This window comes from Rattus rattus, chromosome 7 (assembly GCF_011064425.1).
Source record: "Rattus rattus isolate New Zealand chromosome 7, Rrattus_CSIRO_v1, whole genome shotgun sequence".
Taxonomy (NCBI): Eukaryota; Metazoa; Chordata; class Mammalia; order Rodentia; family Muridae; genus Rattus; species Rattus rattus.
Genome location: NC_046160.1, coordinates 111,872,381 through 111,893,721, shown reverse-complemented (window position 1 = coordinate 111,893,721; position 21,341 = coordinate 111,872,381). Strand labels below are relative to the sequence as shown.

At 45.0% G+C, this 21,341-nt stretch overlaps 1 protein-coding gene across 1 annotated transcript in view; it reads left to right on the top strand.

The window, feature by feature from the left end:
• The window catches only part of Ptpn21 (protein tyrosine phosphatase non-receptor type 21), a 57,004-nt gene that overhangs the window by 2,240 nt on the left and 33,423 nt on the right, over window positions 1-21,341 (top strand). Inside the window, exons 2-3 of the mRNA XM_032908246.1 lie at window positions 1,480-1,839; window positions 19,270-19,439. Coding sequence (XP_032764137.1) covers window positions 1,660-1,839; window positions 19,270-19,439 — 350 coding nt within the window. The 5' untranslated portion in view covers window positions 1,480-1,659. The remainder of the gene's footprint in view (window positions 1-1,479; window positions 1,840-19,269; window positions 19,440-21,341) is intronic.

Here is a 21,341-nt window from a genome sequence, read left to right as displayed (position 1 = left end):
TGTGGAATGGAATCCCAAGACGTTAAGTTTGGCAGTCTAGGGTCATAACTAAACCTCATTTTCTAGCTCAGCCATTCCACAAGCCGGGTGCCGATGACCTCTGTGGTTGAGTCTCAGACTGTGAGCAGGACAGAAAGGAATACTGGGACTGATGAAGAAAGCCAGGGAGATACAAAATAGTTAGGTCCTTATTAGTGTGAAACCAAGAAAGCTGTTTCGGTTGAGGCCTGCGTTCGGTTTGTCCTGTGAGGCTTAGGGACGGATTGTCCCATCACGCAGTCTCGCACCCAAATAGGTAATCGGCTAGGATCCAGCCCAGCTAAAGATTTATCCACGGAGGAAGGGGCAGAGGTGAGAGTGGTGGCAATGTGAGGGATGGAAATAGCTGAGATTTTTGTCAAATTGTTAAGGGGGAAATATTTCTAGTTGACATACATCCCGAGTTGTTGTTCGTCCCCAGTTCATTCACCGCAGAAATTACTATCAACAAGCATGGTTAAAAAGTAGTGTGTTTTGGGGGGGTGCTGTTATGTGGATACGGCCTCAAAATGCGCGCCCAATCTCTCCCTGCCTGTAGGACCAACGCCGGCCCCTTTAAGTCCTCCCTCATCCGATCACAGGGGGCAGGTCCTTTCGGAGCACGTCCGCCCGGAAACGCGGCCGCAGGCGGAGGGTTCCGGAGCCTCTGACATTCCCTGTTGGCTAGGCAACACCGCTTGTGCTTTTCTCCCTGGGGAAAGGACTTGCGAGCAGCGGCCCCCTGCTGCCCTTGGCTTCATGGGCTTGCCCAGCCTTGCCTGTCCTCTTTAACCAGGATGATGTTTAAGGCTTGGCCCTTTTCTGTAGGTGAGCGCCCACAGCTTCCTTAGGTGTCCCTGCTCAGGAGAGGAGTTCAAGCACGCTTTTTAGAACTGGTATTATATGGTTCGAGAACTAGTATCAGTAGGGTGCTTATAACTTGTTTATACACAAATCTTTGTAGTGATGTTAATAATGAACCATAAGGGACTTTAGAAATGCTTGTTAAGCACTTTATCTCCGTTGAGCCTCACAGTTGCCATATGTTAGGCAGAGGGGATTATTCTCCCTACTTGGAGTTCAGAGTTAATTTGCTTAAAGGACTAGTTTTCGTGTGCACTTAACAGTAAGTGAAGACACCAGAATACTGGGAAACTCAAAAAGAATTGTCTGTGAAAAGAAAACCGTATCTCCAAACTAGCAAGATGAGCAGTAATGCTTTGTAGTTAGTTAATAGACGTGCTGGGCATTATCTCATTTAATTCTAACAAGCCAGGGCTGCTATCACTAGAGGCGAGGTAGGATAAGGGGTGGGGTCTGACCCTCTGCCCCACCCCCAGCCCTCGTGATAGACTTTCCTGCCACCTCCCTGCTCTTGTTAGAGCCTTCTTATTCCAGCGGAGAGGCAAAAGTTACTCTTTATACTCAGTTCCACCTATTTTTACTTTCGTCTTTCCTCAGCGCTGGCGTGGATGCTCCCATCGCTTGGTCGTTGGAGACTCGGTTGCTTTTTAATGGCAGCAGCGGCTGTTGGATGAGCAACTGGAGACTAGAGTTTGTTTTGACTGGAGGGTCGCTTTTGCTTGGCACTATAACTGCTGGATTGGTCCTTCCTGGCCCTTCCACTGTTGAAGGGAGAAGATGCCACTGCCATTTGGGTTGAAATTGAAACGCACCCGGCGCTACACTGTGTCCAGCAAGAGCTGCCTGGTTGCACGGATCCAGCTGCTCAATAATGAGTTTGTGGAGTTCACTCTGTCGGTGGAGAGCACTGGCCAGGAGAGCCTAGAAGCTGTGGCCCAACGCCTGGAGCTGAGAGAGGTAAGCTGCAAAGGGAGGCTGCAGGTTTTTCTGGCTTGTCTTCACTCCTTACCTCATGGTGGCTGTGTATTCTAGTCAACCTGACACCAGAAGCATGTACTTCCTGTCCGTGACTGCAGGATGATGAGCCTGAAAGCCCACCTCCCAGTGAGGAAGGAAGAGATCAGAGCAAAAGTATTATTACCCCATGGGGATGCTCCTAAAAGAATTTACAGTGTAGCTTTTGAACGGGTTTGTACCTTATGTCTCTCATAAAGGCTGTGGAGAATAAAATGTGCATGTATTTTGCGTTATCCAAGTTCTCAATTATTAAATCCCAATTTCTGGTCGTTCAGATCAGTCTTCATGCATGCATGTTTGTATTTATTCATCCTTACAACATTTTCTATTTTCTGTGGGCCAAGAGTCATACTGCCTGAAGGTTGAAACTTGCTTTTCTCACCAACTAGTTCTATAGCCTTAGGCACGTTACTTGGAGAGGTCTGAGCCCCAGTTTCTCCATCAGAACTGTGACTAACAGTGGTGCCTCTTCTCACACGTTTCACCATAATCACCAATTCTCATCTATCACAGTAATCATAGGAACTTGTGCCCTTGGAAATCCTCAGTTACTGAGTAGAAAGTTGTGGAGTCCTTAAATATCCCCGGGAAGTCCTAAATTTAAAATCTTTTGTAAGGCCCGTTAAAAGATTTCTAAATGTGGGACCCTCCCCATGTTTGGCTCCTTGAAACCAGGTCTTAAATGACTCATTTTACGTTGCCAGCTGGGAATCACACATAAATATTGCACTTCATAAAATGTCAGGAGTAGATAAACTTTGCTGTAGGAAAAAAAAAATCAGTTGATTATTTAGTATTGGAAACCTGTAAGTGCCAGCCATAGGTATTCAGATGGAACCACCAGTAGCTTATCCCAGTGTGAGACCAGCCGGAAGGCAGGTGTGATGCTTTCTCTAATAGGAGTAGGGAGGGAGGGGCAGCAGAGGTAAAGCTCCTTAGGCAAAAACGCTATCTGATCTGTGACCTTAGGGCTAGGGCAAGGGTATTATCAGGCTTCGAATCACTGTTCGAATAAAAGTAACAAAGGCATTTTGTTGTCGTTTAAAAGATTTAGACCTACCTTGATGATCTAAATATAAGATAGACTTTTTAAACCAAAGTGTGTTTTTCTTTTTTTTTTTTTCTTTTTTTTTGCCTCAGCCAGTCCGCCCAAGGATGATTAAAAAGTGGTTCGGGGCAGAAAGTAGCCACCTGCATTTGCTGGTGGAGAGAAGTGGGGTGGAAGCTGGGGATATTTAGGACCAAAGAAGCAGCTGCTGGGAGGAGTTAGCCCGGAGCTGGGGTTGGTACTCAGGTTATCAGTAGATTTTGGGGACTGTAATTAAGAGAGGAAAGATGACAGAGCTGGGTTCAGCTTGGGAACTAAATACTGGGTTTGAGGTGCCGGTTGGTGCTACTTGGTCTAACCGGAGATGCTGAACGGAGAGGTAGGTAGGTATGCTTTTCGGAGGGCCTGGCAGGAGATTTCTGCCTGGGGATCTCAGTCTAGCCGGGAGGCATAGCCAGGAGGGAGGTAAGACTCTCCCGGGAGAATTGGAGGAAGTTGAACAGCAGAGGAGAGAGCCTTGGAGGAGCCTTGGATTGGAGAAAAAACAAACCAAACCAAAAGAAAAACAAGCCGGGTCACTGGACCCCCATGATTGCCCTCATGTGCACTTCTTTAGTTGTTTTTTCTTCACTTATCTCTGTTCCCCAAACCCCCATTTTGCTTTTATCCAGTTACACCAGGTGTGCCCTACAGCCCCAGAGAATCAGCTCCTTAAGGACTACGCTGCCTTTATTTTTGTAACCAGAGCATAAGGTTAAACTCAGGAAGAACTGCTGGCCAGCATTGTTTCTTTCTTTCTTTTTTCCCCCTCTGTTAGTCAAGAAACTCAGGGCTGGAGATGTGGCTCAGCGGTTCAGAGAACTGACTACTCTTGCAAAGGAGCTGGGTTCAATTCCTGGCACCCACAATGGGGGCTCACAGTCAACTGTACGGCCTCTGTGGGCACCAGGCATGGACATAGTGTATAAACATGCACTCTGCAGGCAAGAGTCTAGTGCGCATAAAATAAATGAATGTTTAAGAAAGTGGCAGCAGCCCAGGGAAATTGCCATCTTTTGTTAGAGGCTCAGCCTGAGGAGTCCAGCAACTTTATTCAGCTATGGTTATGCCCTCAGCCCAAGTTTCTTCCTCCCCCCTTCCTCCTCTTCCTCCTCCTCTACCTCCTCCTCTTCCTCCTCCTTCAGAATTATTACCATTTTTGAGAGACAGTCTCATGTAGCTCAGGCTGGCCTGGAACTGACTGAATTGCTTCTCCTCCTGCCTGGCCTCTAGAGTGTTGGGATTAAAGCAGCGTACCACATGATTGGTCTCTGAGGCCAATTTTAACACAAGAGCAGAGTGCACGGAGAGAGCAGGCATAATTCTTAGGGGAATGAGGTCTTGTATTTGGGAAGATCATATCCTGTCTCAGCATTCAACAGCAGTCAGTTAGAAAGTTTAGCAAACTTTAGCTTGTAGAGCTGGAGAAGGTCTGCTCTGTAATGTGTAAACAGATTGCTCGATCACCAGGCCTAACCTTTCCAAATGACTGTTCAGAAATAAGCTGAGTGGGGTAACACCTGTTCCGAGATTGTGTGTATTCAGCATGTGTGTGATTCAAGCAAGAACTGTCAGTGTGTTGGTATCTCTCGCTAGGCTCCCACGACGCAAACCTAGAATTATTGTTGTAGATTTGGGTGAAGAGCTTGGCTGCTATCAGTTCTAAGCTGTAGGAAGAAATTACTCCTTTTGCTTACTTAAATACCATTTTGCTTCCATAATACAATAGTAAGGACTTCCCAGTAATGCCACATAAGCTAGAGCCAGGGACTTTAGCATCCATTAGTATTTTACTCAGGAGGCTGGGGCAGAAGAATCTCAAAACATTTTTTTATTAATTATTTACATTTTAAATGTCCCCCTTCCCTCTGAAAATCTCCCCCCTTTGCCTCTAAAACTGTGCTCACCTACCCACCCTCCCACTCCCATCTCACCCCTATAGCGTCCTTTTATGGTGGGGCATCGAGCCTCCTCAGGACCAAGTGCCTCCCCTCCCATCGATGCCAGATAAGGCCATCCTCTGCCACATATGTAGTGGGAGCCATGGACCGACTCATGTGTACTCTCTGTTTGGTGGGTTAGTCCTGGGGAGCTCTGAGGGCTCTGGCTAATTGACACTGTTGTTCTTCCTCTGGGGTTGAAATCCTCTTCAACTCCTTTAGTCCTTTCCCTAACTCTTCCCTTGGGGTCCCTGGGCTCAGTGCAATGGTTGGCTGTGAGCATCTGCATCTGTCTCAGTCAGGCACTGGCAGAGCCTAGGATCTCAAATGTAAGTTTGAGGCCTGCCTGAGCTACGGCCCTGTCTCAAGAAATCAAACAGACAACACTTATAACAAACCATAACAGTCATAACCCAAGACAAGTAAGGATTACCCAGTTTACTCAGAATGATACGGAAAACCAGGACAGTTCGGTGACATGTAATGAGACACGGAACTGCCAAGAGCCCCATGCTTTCGTGCTCTTAAGAGCCAGGCTGTGATCACCTCCAGCCCCAAAGGAAGCCAGCTGGGAGGAGGCAGAGCCTACTGGAAAAGATATCGCCTGGGATAGGCTTTCATTTTCATAGGGGGAGTCCCACTGCCTCCCAGCCAGGTTCTTTTGAGTGGGGAAAGTCCCTTTCTGAGGACCAGTGTATCAGTTTGCCTCGTGAGAGGGTGTTTAAGCAGTAAAGTTCCAGAGACAGTCTGCAGGCTGGGCCAATTAGATACCGGTTCTTGTCACTTGCTAATATTAAATTACTATTAATCTATAGGTTTTTCACACTGAGGTGATAGTGGTGGTTTGAGATTTTACTATTATTGTGTGACATTGGGCCAGGGCCCTCGGTGTTAGGAAACTCATCAGACTTACTATCTTTTCAGTCTCAGTGTAGACCAGGTTTGACCAAGAACCTGAAACAACCTGCCTCAGCCTCCTTGGCGCTTGAATCCCAGGCGTGAGGGACCACAGGAGCCACTTCACCTTTCATGTTTGTTTGTGGTGCCTGTGCTGTGCCTCTGTGGCCCACGGTGTGGCGGGCGGCTGTGTTCCTTTGGATTAGTTTCTTCATGTATAGAATCCTCTCTTGGCAGCCACTGGTCACACGGTGTGCACGTTTCTACAATATTGAAGCGGCTGCTATCACTGCTTCCATTCAGCTGATAAAGCCCTTTGTACAGCGTCCTTGCCCGTTGCCTGCCAGCAGAACTTTAAACATGGAGTCAGTCTTCATTAGGCTCAGGCCAAGTCCTAAGCCATGAAATACTGGATCCAGTTTATATCACTCTCTTTAGAGTATGCCTTTTAGAAAAAATTATATTTAATGATAGTATCTCATTTTTTCACACTACCATGGACTTTAACTAGGTTTATTGCAAACCTATTTCTTGTCTATCTTGCCTTGATTTTAGGGTCCTTGTGTGACTTAAATTTACATTTGCTTAGAGTTTTTCCAAAGTTTTAAAACCCCCAGTCAGGATACAGGGCAGTTGTGAAAGGGGCTGGGTGTGTGTGTATGTGTGTGTGTGTGTGTGTGTGTGTGTGTGTGTGTGTGTGTGTGTGTGTGTGCGTGCGCATGTATGCTTGAGCATGTGATCCTGTCTGTAGGTGCTTTAGGGAAAAATGTCCTTTGATTACTCCATGTGTGCATGCCTGTGTGCATGCCTGTGTGCATGCCTGTGTGCATGCCTGCACTCCTGAGGCTGAGTTAAATGCTCAGCAGCCTCTAGAACCATCCTCAGAGCACGTTTTTGAAGATGGGATAGTGCACACAAAATCTTACCTCTCACAGTTTTACTCCTGGCTTAGGGCATTTGTTTACAAGGTTGTGGTTTATTATAGATTTTCCTGAAATGAGTTTTAACTAACACTTCGTCCCAGACATCAACATTTCGTATTTTAACATGTAAACTCCATTGGCACAGGACTGCTATTCTCTGGTGTATTTCTGGCGTCTAAAATCGTGCCTGACACCTTGTTGTATATCATTCCTGAATAAATATCCTTTTAATTTAAGCCTCAAGATGGTTTTACACTTAGAATGTTTGTTTACACTTAAGTATGATTGCAGTTCATTCTGTAGCTTTGTTCCGCACCTTGATTTTACTTCCTGGAGAGTGGGGGACATTTCTAAAGCTTTGTACTTAGTTATAAAAGCACTTTCTTCCCTTCCTCTCTTTCTTTCTCTCTCCCTCCCTTCCTCCCCCTCCCTTTCTCCCTCTCGTCCTTTCTTCCTGTCTTCCTTTCTCCCTCCTTCCCTCCCTCCCTTCCTCCCTTTTCTTTCCTTTTTCTTTGCATCTCCTTTTCTTTCTCCTTCTATCCCTCTTTCCCCCTCTTCTCTACCCTATTTGGGTTTTGCACATTTGCTCCATTTTCTATCTCACTCAGGCTTGTCTCACACTTGCTGTCTTCCTGCCTCAGCCTCTGAAGTAGCTGGGAGCATGTGGGCGGGCCACCATGCCCAGCTCACCGTCTACTTACTTATTTAAAAAGATTTTTTAGGTTAATTTTACTTTATACTCGTGTGTGTTTTGCCTACATGTATGTATGGTACCACATGTGTGTCCAGTACCCACAGAGATCAGAAGAGGGGGTGGGGTCCCCTGGCACTGGAGTTAATCATGGTTGTGAGCCACCATTTGGGTGCTAGGAATCCAGCTCACTCTAAACCACTGAACCATCTTTCTAGCTCCTGTGACTTATTTATTGATGATGCCACTGAATTTATTGGACTTGCTTATAGAGTGCAGGTGAAAGGTTACTTATGGGAGCATGGATCACTCCAGGAAGAGCTGTATGGCACTTTTATTTCATTTTCACTTTGGGGCTTCTTCTGGAAAATTAGGAGCACTCTAGTTCTTCTGGCTTCGAGGGACGTTTCTGATTCTGGCAGGGTCACTTCCCCACTGCACTAGGACGCGCTCCTGGCTTGGGAGTGTGCCATCTTCAGTCAGCCTGTCAGGGTATTCCAGATATCCACCGCCCTTACCTCCCCTGGAATCTGAGAAGACGTGGGAATTTCACATGCCTTTCTCTTTTCCTGCCGGCTTTCATGTGGACTCTAAAAATAACCAAAACATGATAACGAAAAAGTACACCACATACAAATGTTTTAGGCTGAATCGTTGAGAATTGAACTCAGGTACATCTTTGTCTAATGGATAAGACTGTGGTATAAAAAAGGATAAGTATTTTGCTGACCTTCTGGAGGAAACGTAGTTTTAGATTGATCTCTTTATCTGAGGAGCTTTCCAAAAGCCAAAGGTCAAAGGATTTTTAGAGTTCTTTTTACTTTCAATGATTTTTAAATTCATCGTGTATGCATGTGGGCATGCATGTGTCCTGGTGAATGTGTGGGAGTCAGGGGACAACGTCTCTCCACCACTCAGACCATCAGCACCGGTGGGCAAAGTTTACAAGCTAATTCTCCAGCCCATCCTGTCGCTTTTCTCTTGGTCTTGATAAGGAAGAAGCAGGCGAGTCAGTAAGAGTCATGTGTGTCGGCATGGCTATGCGTGCATTCCTAAACACAGAATCACACAAGTTATTATCAGATTAGGAAGCCTATGTACTTAGATGATAAGAGCGTTATGCAACTTTAGTTTAATGTTTAATAAATTTAAAGGCTCTTATGTGTAGCTCAACTGTTAGAGTACTCGTCTGACTCACAAAAGACCCCAGGTGCTGTCCCTAACAAGGCATAAAACTGACCATGGTGGCTCGCATCTGTAAGCCCAGCCCTTGAGAGGCAGAGGCGAGATCAGAAGGTCGAGCGCTTCTTGGAAGACCTAGTAGCCTGGAGACTGGAGATACTGCCTCAAAGACCGAAAGGCCAAGGGCCGACATTATAAAGGACGTGTGCTTCAGTACTGGGGTTTCCAGACAACAAAAGTGACCTTGTCTACTGCCGTTAGCATGCCCCAGTGGTAGAGTCTCTGCTCTCTATGTAGTCGAGCATGTATTTGCTCACCAGGGCGGCCAGAGTTGAGTTCCCAAGGTTAGGTGTGTGTGTGTGTGAGTGGGGAGGGGTGGGGTTGCTCACTCAGTTCTGTCCTTGTTCCTGAAGTGTATCTCACTGTGTATCCCAGATTAACCCTTACCCCTCAAGCCTCTTGCCTGAACCTCCTGACCTTCTTCTTTAAAAACTGATACACATTTTTGGATTAGAGTATTTCCACATGCATACATAACGTGGAAAGATGTAGTCAAGACCCTTAGCATTTCCATCCCCTCAAACATTTGACATTTCCGTGTGAACCTTCAGAGTCTCATGTGGTTATTTTGAGACCGGTTGTCGATGGCTGTAGACTGTACCTACTGTGATAGTCTGTAGACCAGCGGAACACATTTCTCCAACCTGTGTTCCCATAGTCCCAGTCTCTTTCTTGCTTATCTTAAAGATTTAATTATCTCAGTTGTTTCATGTCTGAATGTTTTGCCTCCATGCATGTCTGTGTGCCACTTGAGTGCAGAACAGGGGGCCAGAAGAGGCTACTGGATCCCTTGGAACAGGAGTTACACACAGCTGTGAGCCACCACGTGTGTTCTGGGAGTGGAACCCAGGCCTCTGGAAGAGCAGCTAGTATAGTTCCCTTAACCACTGAGCCAGCTCCCCACGGCCCTGTTATTAGGGTTTTGTGAGGGGATCTCATTCTGTAGCCAGGATTGCCTGGAATGAATGGAGGCCAGCCTCCAAGTCAGGGTACACTGTCAGCTTCCTTTCCTGATAGGGCAACTTACTGCTAAGGTGACAGCTCCTGGATGGGGAGTTGGGGAGAGGGAGGGAGGGAGGAGGGAGGGAGGGAGGGAGGGAGGGAGGGAGGGAAGGAGGGAGGAGGGGAGGGAGAGAGAGAGATGGGGGGGTAGGGGGTCGGGGAGGGGTGTTGTGACTGGGAATCCTCACTGGAGGATTGTAAATCACTTCCCTCCCGGGCATCACTTTTGTGTCCATCTGGACAGTGAGTATGTGACAAATCTTCAGTGTCTGAACTGGTGACTCACATGTCATGTAAACATTAATCAAGTGCCTGGGCCGTCTACTGAGCCTTCTACTCCATCCTGGTCAGATGTGCTCCCAACTTCCGCCTGCTGTTTTCTCTTCTAACAACAGGGCCTGATTGTTTCCTCAGGGTGCAATGGGTTAGCAGATACTTTGTTACTGTGTCCTTCAAACAACTTGTGCACTCGCAACTGTTGACCAAGATTGTCTTTATCTAACCTTTCTCCTTTCCGTTGCTGCTTTGGCGTTGGGGGTTAGACACATGCTTTGAGCGGACTAGTCCTGTACCGTTGCTCCCAGCTGCTTCCTGGCTCACTTGTTATTTAAGTTTTGGAGTTTTCAGATGGGATCTTACTCTGTAGCCCAGGCTGGGCTAGAACTCATCCAGGCTAGCCTCCGATTCTGGGCACCTTGCCTACTAAAGGCTGAATGAAATTCCAGACTCTCAGCCCTTTTGCTTGTGTAAACTTTTTTGTTTAACATCTATTTCTGTGCATCCCTACGTGCATGCGTGCGTGCGTACATGCATGTGTGCATATTGGTTCTTTCCTTCTACCACGTGGTCCTGGGCATTGAACTTGGGAGGTTATCAAGCTCGGCAATTGTGTCTTTACCTGTTGAGCCATCTCCAAGGGCCAGTGTTTGTTCTGAGACAGAAGTTAACTGTGTAGGGCCAGGCTAGCTGAGAACTCCAGATCCTTCTGCTTCAGGCTGGCGACTGCTGGGATTACAGACGTATGCCATTCCTAATCCTCACTTACCTTCTAATGGACTAGTAAAATATCCAGAGGCTATTGAAATTTCTGCCAAAAAAGGCTAATTTCAGTAGCAGAAATGGTGTCCCACATCCTAAAGAACAGTTAGTATGTAAATTATAAATGATCACAAGAATTTTTGTGGCTTTCTCTTCATTACCAAGTGAGATCCCCTAGAAGGTGTTTATTACAGTGTTCATTACAGGTGGGCAGAGGAGTCATTTTGAATAATAAGCAGGCTAAGAAAATAGTCAAGTAATACCATACTGGGGACAGAGGTTCTTTTCATTTTCTTTTCGTTTTTGCGATCTTGTCTGTTTCTCTCTCCTTTCTGAGCAGGGCCTTTCTTTGCAGGACAGGTTGGCCTTGAACTTGCCATCTCCTGCACAGCCTTGTAGGTGCTGCTGTTGTAGACATGCATCACCATGTCTCATTTATGTCTCATGCATCGACTCATTTATGTACCCTTTAGATTGCGCAGACTCCAACTCGACTAGTCGATCTCAATGTTGTGTGCATTTTCAACAACTTGAACTTTGTACCACTGAACAAGGTGGAGTTTGGGCACGAGACGGATTTTGCATTGCATTCCTGAAAGGTAGCTTTTAGGGTCACTGGCTGTGTACAAAGCCGTGCTTGGAGCTTTACATATGCTGACTGGAACCCACAGTAAGTGGCCACAGATGAGCACTTGTTGGCTGACAACACACTAACACTCACCGTGTCAGTGTTCAGTTAGCTTGCTTCTGGCTTTTCCGGTTTCTTTTCATCTTGTAAATGTATGATTGTGATAACATAGTAAGGGCGACTGGGAGAGAAAAGATGTCAGTTTGGAGGTACACTGCTTTTGAACAGCGGACCACCAAACATCTCTTTTCTTGCCAGGTTTGATGTATATTATGCAGCAAATAACTTTAATTTTCTTTTCCTCACACTTCATATCCACAGATACTATTTAAATAGTTACATACTTGGCTCTGTGTGCTTAATGACTGATTGGCCTATTGAAGTGAGTTTATGTTTGGGTCATAAAATAACAACAACAAAAAAAAAGGATCGCTTTTGTTTACATTATTTACTTCATGTGTGTATTCATTTGTGGGGTATGTGCTTGCCGTAGCTTGCATGCAGGGGGCAGTTGGCTCTCTCCCTCTATTTTGTTGATGTCAGTGACTGAACTTTGCTAGGCTTCGAGGCAAGCGACTTTACCCCATGAGTCATTTGCTAGCCCTGTTCGTTTGGTTTCTGAGACAGGGTCTCATGTAGCCCAGGCTGGCCTTGAACTTAGTGTGTAGCTAAGAAAGTAGCCTTGAGTTCCCGATCCTCTTGCCTGTACCTCCCAAGTACTGGTATTACAGGTGTGCGTCATGCCTCACATGCAGCACGTGTGGTCATAAGGAATATTATCAGAGATGGCACCATGGTTAAGAATGCTCGCTCGCTGCACTTCAGAGGACTCCAGTGTGCTTTCTTAGCATCCCCGTGGCAGCTCCCAACCCCTGTAACTACAGTTCTAGAGGAGCCTCTTCTGGCTTGCTCGCATCAGGCACATATGCAGGACACACACACCAGCAAACACCCATGCGCATAAGATACAAAAATGAATCTTGAAGAACACATATACATTTGAGTTAGGCTGCTAAACAGGCCCAACACGTCTCAAATTTATAAGATTTAAATAAAAAAAAAAATCTGTGGCCCATTTACTGGGCTGTGATACAGGAATGACCCTGTGGTAGAACAATCTAGTTAATGGTCAAAGAACGAGAAGCTCCTGCTTGCCCTCGTTCTGAGAGTCCTAACCCAAATGACTATCATCTTTTGGCAATAAAATGTTTATACATATTATATTTTCTATTTAATCCTAGTTTCCTCTTTAGAAACATGTTGGTATTTTAGTCTTAAAATCCACTGTTCTAGAGTGCACCTTGACCAGCGTACGGTCTATGGTGCTTTTTTTTTTTAGCACTCCCAGGACCCAAGACTCAGCCCTGGGAGAACAGAAACTGTATTCTCTGCTTCAGTGCTATATACTAGCACCCAGGATGGTACTTGACAGCTAGGGGATGATCAGTCAAAGTGAGCTGAAGGCGTAAATAAATCCAGGACATCTAAGAGATATTGGCAGACTCGTTTTATTTTTATAGTTAATTGGGTGATGTCAGGACTCAAACCCGTAGCCTGTTCTGTGCTAGGACAGTGATTTACAACTTAGCTGCATTCCCAGCATGAAAAAATGTCTTTGTTTTCCTTTCTCTCATTTTTAGTGTCGGGATAGAACTTGCTAGGCAAGGTCTTTACCATGGAGTTAAATTCTCATGCACAAGAATCTAGTTTTAAAATTACTCTGTTTACAGTAATCATGTGCTTCCTAGTGTTTGATTGGGATTATGAATGGGAAAAATGAGAGCGGTTTCTCCAGGTGGGCAGTAGTCCTGTTCATTCCCTGAACTTCATTGCAATAAGTCTCCAGAGTTGACTTTTCCCACTATGCTTAAATGTTAAAGCCACAGTAGAAGGAACTTGGACACAGAGTTTCAATTACTTGAACTTCAGTTTGATACATCTAGTATAATTAGATTTGTTACCTTCCTGAGTCTTCATTTGTATGTGATAATGTTTTGATATTATATATTGTACTATTGCCTTTAAAATAATGAGTATGTAATTTGATTAAAGTGAGAAGAAAATGAAGAAAAGCTGAACAGAAAGGAAAGGGACGAGCTGTGTTGAGGCAATATGACCACTGCCATCTGCCAAAGGAAGAGGTTCCATACTTTATTATTTATGGCAGACTCAGTGTGGAGGTCAGCTTGGGGCTTGAATTAGCTTAGAGCTTGTTAACCACCTTTGTTAGATGATCTCTGCTCCTGGTAGACTTTATCTTGGGCTCTCTCCTCTCATCTCTGTCCTGATGAAAGCCTTCTAACTTCAGCAGGTTGAAGAAAGGCACTGAGATAAAATTATATTTGCAATTTTACATGGGATTAACTTTTATTAAACATAATGCACTAGTGGCTTTAAAAACCCTCCAGCTAATTCGTGTATCTCTCTGGTCTATTTTAAAAATAGAGTACAATCAAAAAGAGTCTTAAAATAATTAGACAAGAGATGACCCAGGAATTAGGCAGTCTGTTAGGGTTGGAACTGCCTGGAGCAGCTGGCGTCTGTTCACTTAGAGCAAGGCAACCATATTGTCTGGAAAGAAGCCAAGCCCTATTTAACTTTGTTTTGACTCTAGTTACACAGCAGGCAGTTAGCTACAAATTTAGGAGAGTGGCAGGGATAATTTTTAAACAGCAATGAAAGAAGCCATCAAATATTTTTGAAGGTTATTGTGACTTTTTTGGGGGGGATGTGATAAACTAGAAAAGAAAAAGATAATGTGAAATAGCTGACCCTGTAAAAGCTTCATAGAAATCTAGTTAATGATCACTGTAAATTTATGTAAGGATTCCAGAAAATTCAGTGTTTGAGAGATTTCTGTCAGAATGAGTTTTCCACGGGTGCTCACTTGTAAGCGCAGGCAGGAGGAGTAAGCACCTGAATGAGTTTCCTCTTAAGGAAAGGTTCTTATCCAGAAAGTTCTTGGAGGGTGGGCACCAGGAATGCAAGGGACACGCACAGAGCCAGTGATGAAGAACAGTTGGCAAGTCACATGGTGGTGTTCTTCATGCCCTTCTGAGGAAGGCAGATCATTCCTTCACTCCTGATCATTACTTTCCCTAAGAGGAAACTGAGGCTTGCTGAGGCGGTCGCTTGGTTAAGAGCTGGTTGACACAGCTCCTGGAACAGAGGTGGGGTCTGCTCCTTACCCGCCCTGAGGCAGAGTTCCTCAGAGGAAATACAGTTAGTTCCTATGCTGAGGTCAGACAAAGCTTTCCAAAAACTCATAAATAAGGTAGGCAGCCAAAAAGAATGAGTATTTGGCTTTGGGAAAAATCTGCTTGTAGTCACAGATGAAGAAACTGTAGTTAATTTGCGTCTTGTAAAGTGTGATAGAGAACAAGTCATTCTTCTGTCTCTGGGAAACGAAACTCAGGGTAATGAACTTTGTTGAAGAATAAGTACAGCTTATCACTTTCCTAAATATCATTGCTAATCTCTGGAACTATTTATAAATTTCCCTACCTCTCCTTTTGCTATTGTTTTTGTTATTTTGAGACAAGTTCTCACTGTGCTCAACTTAACCTGAAGCTCATGTAGCCCAAACTGGTCTTGAACCCATATCCTATTGCTTCTTGAGTGCTGGAATTGTAGGTATATGGCCACTATTTAAATTTTTAAATAGCCAAGGAAGTAGCCAAGTCCAGCTGTATTTAAAGGGTAAAGTAATGCACACAGGATAAATGTAAGATCCTCTAGTTTTAATTGTAAGAGGTGGTATGCTGTTTTGGATTGGGGGTGTGGTTAAGGAGATTGTTTTGAGCCAGGATTTTTTGGAATTTACTATGTAGAACAGGCTTGCCTTGAACTCAAGAGATCAGCAAGCCTTTGCCTCCCATGTGTGCCACCGTGCCTGGCTAAGAGATGGTACACTTAATTTTTAAAAATAAATTAATTTTATTATTTTATGTACATAGGTGTTTTGTCTTCATTTATGTCTGTGTGTTATGTGCATACGGTGCATGCAAAGGCCAGAAGAGGGCGTCAGATCCCCGTGGAACTGGCTTTAATAGATGGTTGTGAGCTGCCATGTGGGTTCTGGGAATTAAACCTGGGTCATCCAGAAGAGCATCCAGTCAGTCCTCTTAACCGATGACCATCTCTTCAGTCCAAGGGCAAATATTCTTCCATTATCCAAACAGTTTTCAGTCCTAGAGCATGTCTATCCTAGGCTTAATATCAGCATAGGAAAAATGTTTGACTTGCAAACTAGAGGTAGGAGGGTTGTGAGTTTGAGGCCCACCTGGGCTACAGAGTAAATTTGAGGTCATCTTGAGTTGCATAGTGGGACCCTTTCTCAAACAAAAATAAATGTAAATATAGACTAGCCCTTTCTCTGCTTCTCTTTCTTTCTCTCTCTCCCACTTCTGTCTCTGTCACCCTCAATAAACCTCTTCCACGTGGAAAAAAAAGAATAAATAATGCCTAAAAGTAGTGTGCATAAGAGATGAGGCCTGGCTTATGTGCACTCCAAAGTGAGGGTCTTAGGATGGAAGATGGAGTCACCGTACATGCGTTAAAAAGTACTGTACCCATCTTTCATCTAAATTCTTGAAATTATAAGTAGGAAAGATATTTTGGAAGAAGGAACCAATTTTTCATTGGCATTTGGCAGAGTTGGCAAAACTAAGTCATCCCTCATAAACAGGGAGGGGTATGACCATAATATGTTATATGAAAAATAAATTTAATTAAAATATTAAAGACAAATATAATGTTCTTCTTATAGCATTGTGCATTCACATAGTCCCCATCCATCTCCTGTGCTGGAGTTGTGACTCACAGAAACAAGTCAGACTGATTTCTTCCGGTTCCCAGCTATCATCTGCCTGCTGGACTGAACCAGAACTCTGGACTAGAAGCATCAGGCCATGCCTGCTATGCTAGGTTTTTCTGTTCGGTAAATTGTTGAAGGCAGAACAGTAGTTGCTTTCTCGTAAATGATGTACATGGGCTACAGAAAACAGCAATGGTTCTGGACTTTTGACTTATTAAAGTCCATGAATTAAAAAAAATGATATTGATGCAGCTTTTTAAGGGTAGGTGTGTGTTGGAGGCCGGGGCCGGGGCCGGGGCTGGGGCTGGGGAGCTCTTCCTCTGGAGCTCAGGCTGGCCTGGAACTCTTGAGTCGCTCAGACTTGGCTCCAGTTTGTGATCCTTTTACCTCCCCTACAGCAGTGCTGGACTTCAGGCGTTACCTGGGTGGCTAAATTATAGTTTGTGTGCACAGCTGCCTATGTAATGTTGGAGGGACAGTATGGTGTGCTGTAATGCTTGGGAGTCTGTAATGGCGTAAGATTTACCTAGGAACTTAATAGCCTTTTAGGGTCCCAAAAGCATTCTAAGTAAATCTGGTAGGGGTGGCCTGCCGACAGTACTTGGAGAGACGCTCGCTTTGGCATCTACGCAGTATCTCTGTGGTTCTTGGACAACTAGATCTGCGATGATCAAACTGTACTATTTGTTTGCAATGTCTTGGGTGACAGGAAGAAGAGACTTCCTTCAACCAAACCTAGTGAATTCCTACAGTATTCTAGTTTGTAGAAATAATGGGACATTATGAACTTTCTGCTTGTATATGGTGATAGCCTGGCATTAAAAAATTAGTTTTTCCTTTGTAAAAATGATAAGATAGGGCTGGAGAGGTGGCTCAGTGGTTAAGAACCCACTGCTCTTCCAAAATGTCCTGAGTTCAATTCCCAGCAACCACATGGTGGCTCACAGCCACCTGTAGTGGAATCTGATGCCCTCTTCTGGCGTGTCTGAAGACAGCAACAGTGTACTCATAACGTAAAAGAATAAATAAATTAAAAAATATTAAAAATGATAAGATAATCATTGTGAATATCCAGGAAAACCAAACATTCCTAAATTGTTAAGCTTACTTTATTTTATGTGTGTGAGCATTTTGCCTGCACACGTGTGGAGTACCATGCACTTGCCTTGTGCCCTCCGAGGTCAGAAGAGGACATGGGATTCCCTGAAACTGGAATTTAGAGGCTTGTGCGCTACCATGTGGGTTCTGGTAGTACAGCCTGGGTCCCGTGCAAGAGCAGCAAGCACTCTTCAGTGCACAGCCACCTCTCTAGCCCAGCAAAAGTTCTTCTTCAGCCTGGGTCTCGCTTACACAGTCCTCCTGCTTCTGCCTTCTGAATGCTGAGATTACAGGCCTGAGCTACCATGCTCAGCTTTAATTAATTAATTAGCTTACTTGCTTATTTTTTAAATTTTTGAGGCAGCTTGCACTGTGTATCCCACCAGGATGGCCTTCAACTCACAGCACAGCCAAGATGGGTCCTGAACTCCCTGCAGGCTTCTTGCCTCAACCTCCAAATACCGAGATTACAGGCATTCAGCACCTTGCCTGGCTTAAAGTTTATTTTTATTTTAATAAGTTTTTCAGGTCAAATAAAATAGCCCAGATATTTTTAAGTTTGACTTATGCCACGGTGCTAACCATCCGTTATGATAACAGTAGCTGTTTCATTCGAGAGCGCTGAAATGGAGTGACACTGAAAAGTGCAGTTTCCGGTGGCACGAGCCACTCCAGGCACTCAGGTGCCACCTGTGGCAGGGGCTGCTGTTGTACAGCACAAATATGTCTTCACTGCACAAGCTCCTGTTTGACAGTGTTGCTCTAGAGTCTAGAATAGCGGAGCAGTGGTTTTCCAATGGCCTTGATCTGTGAATCGATTTTAAGATAAATTGTCAGTGGCCAGGGGCAGCCATATCACCTGCTGCCTGCTGTCATAGCCATTCAGGTTGACCAGGCCAGGGCTGCTATCCATTTACCTTAGTAGTTCTATTGTACAGCAAATGCAGACTCTGTGTGTGTGTGTGTGTGTGTGTGTGTGTGTGTGTGTGTGTGTGTGTGTTTGGACTCAGGGTAAGACAGAATCTTGGTATACAGGTAGCCCTGGCCTTGAACCTGTAGCAGCCTGTTGCCTTAGCCTTCCAGGTACTGGAGTCACAAGCATGTGCCCCCATGCCTGGCTCTGGTCCAAAGCTTCAGCCTCTGACATAGTAACCTACCTAGGTCACTTTATTGCACTAAGTGTAACTTTTCATGTCAGGTGTATGTTTGTGTGAGAGAGAATGAACCACACACACACACACACACACACACACACACACACACACACACAGAGAGAGAGAGAGAGAGAGAGAGAGAGAGAGAGAGAGAGAGATCGCCACATTCTGCTCTTTAATTCAAAGTTCATTCTTCATATTAAACAATTACACAATTAATTAAACAATACAGTTGCTTTGAATTTTTATCTAATGGACTTTCAGGGGCAAGAAAGACCTGTGATTGCATCTGTTACTAAAATTCTGGCGTTTACATGAAGTAGTTTTATTTATAGAGGCCAAATCCCAGAATAGGGAAAAGCTGGATTAGCATACGGTTTAGAATTATTCTGGGTAGAGCACTCCTGAGGGCTTTTAAAGTCATATTAGTTATAGGGCTGCTACCGTGGCCCAGGGAGTAAAATCTCTTGTCATGCAAGCCAGAGGACCTGAGTTTTATTCCCAAGAACCCTTTTGTACAAAGAACCAACTCCTCCTAAACCTTGTCCACGGAACTCCACACTGGTGCACACAGGTGAGCATGCGCACACACTCCTTAATATGTTTTAATAATGGTAACGTCAATGATTTGGTAATGGGAACAATTTTTTTCCCACCTCCATATCCTAAATCCTATTCTCTATGTAGAGCTTGGCATTGCCTCTTTTTATTTTTCCTGTAAGTCTTGGCTATTGTCCCCTCTGAAAGGCACAGGAGACCGTTGCCTCTCGGTCCCGGGTCTTTGGGGTGGGGGTGGAGATCCTTGGGATGTTTTCTGCATGACTGCCTGCTTCAGTGACCTCCCTTCCTTCCAGATCACGTACTTCAGCCTCTGGTACTACAACAAGCAGAATCAGCGTCGCTGGGTGGATTTGGAGAAACCCCTGAAGAAGCAGCTGGACAAGCATGCGCTGGAGCCCACCGTCTACTTCGGAGTGGTGTTTTATGTGCCCTCTGTTTCCCAGCTGCAGCAGGAGATCACCAGGTGAGGAGTTCCTGCTGCCTGTGATAGAAAGTCATCTGGAGAGGTCAGAAGAGCGGAGCTGGGGTCAAAGGTCCCCGAGATAAAGGCCTGCAACCAGCTTTGCCCTGCGGCCCACACTGTTAGTCCCTGGATTACTAAAAGGTTCTGGAATGTGGTGTGTCAGACCGAATTATGGCTCCCTGGGCCCAAAGGCCCAGGGAAGACGATCACATTCACCTGGGCCGTGCACTCCTGGGATACCCTCTCTAATGTTTTTGTTCTGTTTCTGGTTCCTTGTAATGAGGAATGGGAGAGTGGAGATTAAAAATGTGTAGTCTTAAACTCTGTGTTCTCTCCTCAAGGAGCTGGCCAGGTTCTTAGAATTATTCCCCTAGAAGCTGTATTCTGTAGATGGGTTGGCCATGGGGGTCGGAGGGGACACAGAGAAGGAAGATGTGTATGGGCAGAGTGTTAGCTAGTAAACACACTTCAGGGGCATAAGGGTAGAAGAGGGCTGGGAGGGACTAAGAATTCTTGCTTTGTTTCATCCTCCTGGTTATATAAGGTCCTTTCCTGTGCTGGAGAATGCCCCTGGTCATGCTCCTTCCCGGCCCCCTAGTGTCCACTTTGTGTCCCTTCCCATCCTGTCAGTCCCCTTTGTTCCCCTACATGGTTTTGTTTCTGCTTTCATGTACCTTTTGTCTCTGTCCCCTAATCGCTCTCACACCCCAGTCATATTCCCCTGACTCAGTGAAGCCCCGGGATGCCCCAGGCCATGCTGTCCTAGGACTTGCTTGTAGATCCGTCTGGGAAGGTGGTTGGTATCACAGCCTCCCATGATGGTCATTTGTGTTCCTGTCTTATCTTCCTTCTACATCTCAAGCTCATGTTTTCCTTGGCTTTGCCTTCCATTTGAAAGCTGCAGTGCCCTGCAGATAGTAAGAATTGCTGCTGCCTCATGCTTGAGGAATGCTGTTTGAATCTGCCAGGTAATTTTCAGAAGACACCAGGAAACGGAAGCAGCAAGGGTCAGCTAGTAGGGATGGGCACAAACTGACTGTGGAACAGGTCCAAATTGTAAATATCGGAGAGAGTAAGTGGAAGCCAGGAGGAAAAATACTAGCTGGCTGCTTCACTCATTTAAACATTTACTAAAGACATTCTGTGATCCAAGAGCTGTTGGGTAGTCCCTTGAATCTGATCTTGGAGGAACTGCCTTCTGGTGGAACTGGCAGTTCATATACATAAGTAGTCACAGCGTCCTATGGGGACAAACATTTGATTTAAAGTTCCGGATTCCTAGGGGCGGGGCATGGAGAATGTGACTTAGGAAGGGAAAGAGCTGACTTCTTGACAGGCTTTAGAAGAAATTTTTAAGTTGGGAATGGCTTGTGGAAAGCAGGTGAAAAAGCAAGTCTTGGGTAATACTGGAGAGGAGAAAAGATGTTTAAAAGCCAGGCGTGTACTAATCATAAAGACAAATTTCAATCGTGTGGAATGATCCAATTTGTATCTTACAAAGACCATTCACATTAGCTGATAGATTAGAGATTAAAAACAAACAAACAAACAAACAGGACTTGTGAATTCAATTGGAAGTGGCAAGAGACCAGTTGGAGAGCCATTGTTAGAATAGAGCTCAGATCTTACAAAGGCATGAGCCATACACAGAAGGGCATGAAAAGGAATGGGGTGATTGGATTCAGCCAGCAGACTGCTCCCTGATCAGGAACAATCAATAAGAAGTTCTATCGGGGTTGGGGATTAGCTCAGTGGTAGAGCGCTTGCCCAGCAAGCGCAAAGGCCCTGGGTTCGGTCCCCAGCTCAAAAAAAAAAAAAAAAAAAAAAAGAAGTTCTATCAGTTAGAAGTATGGTCATGAGTATCAATAAGAAGCCTTCCAGATCTGAAATGAGGCTCTTAGT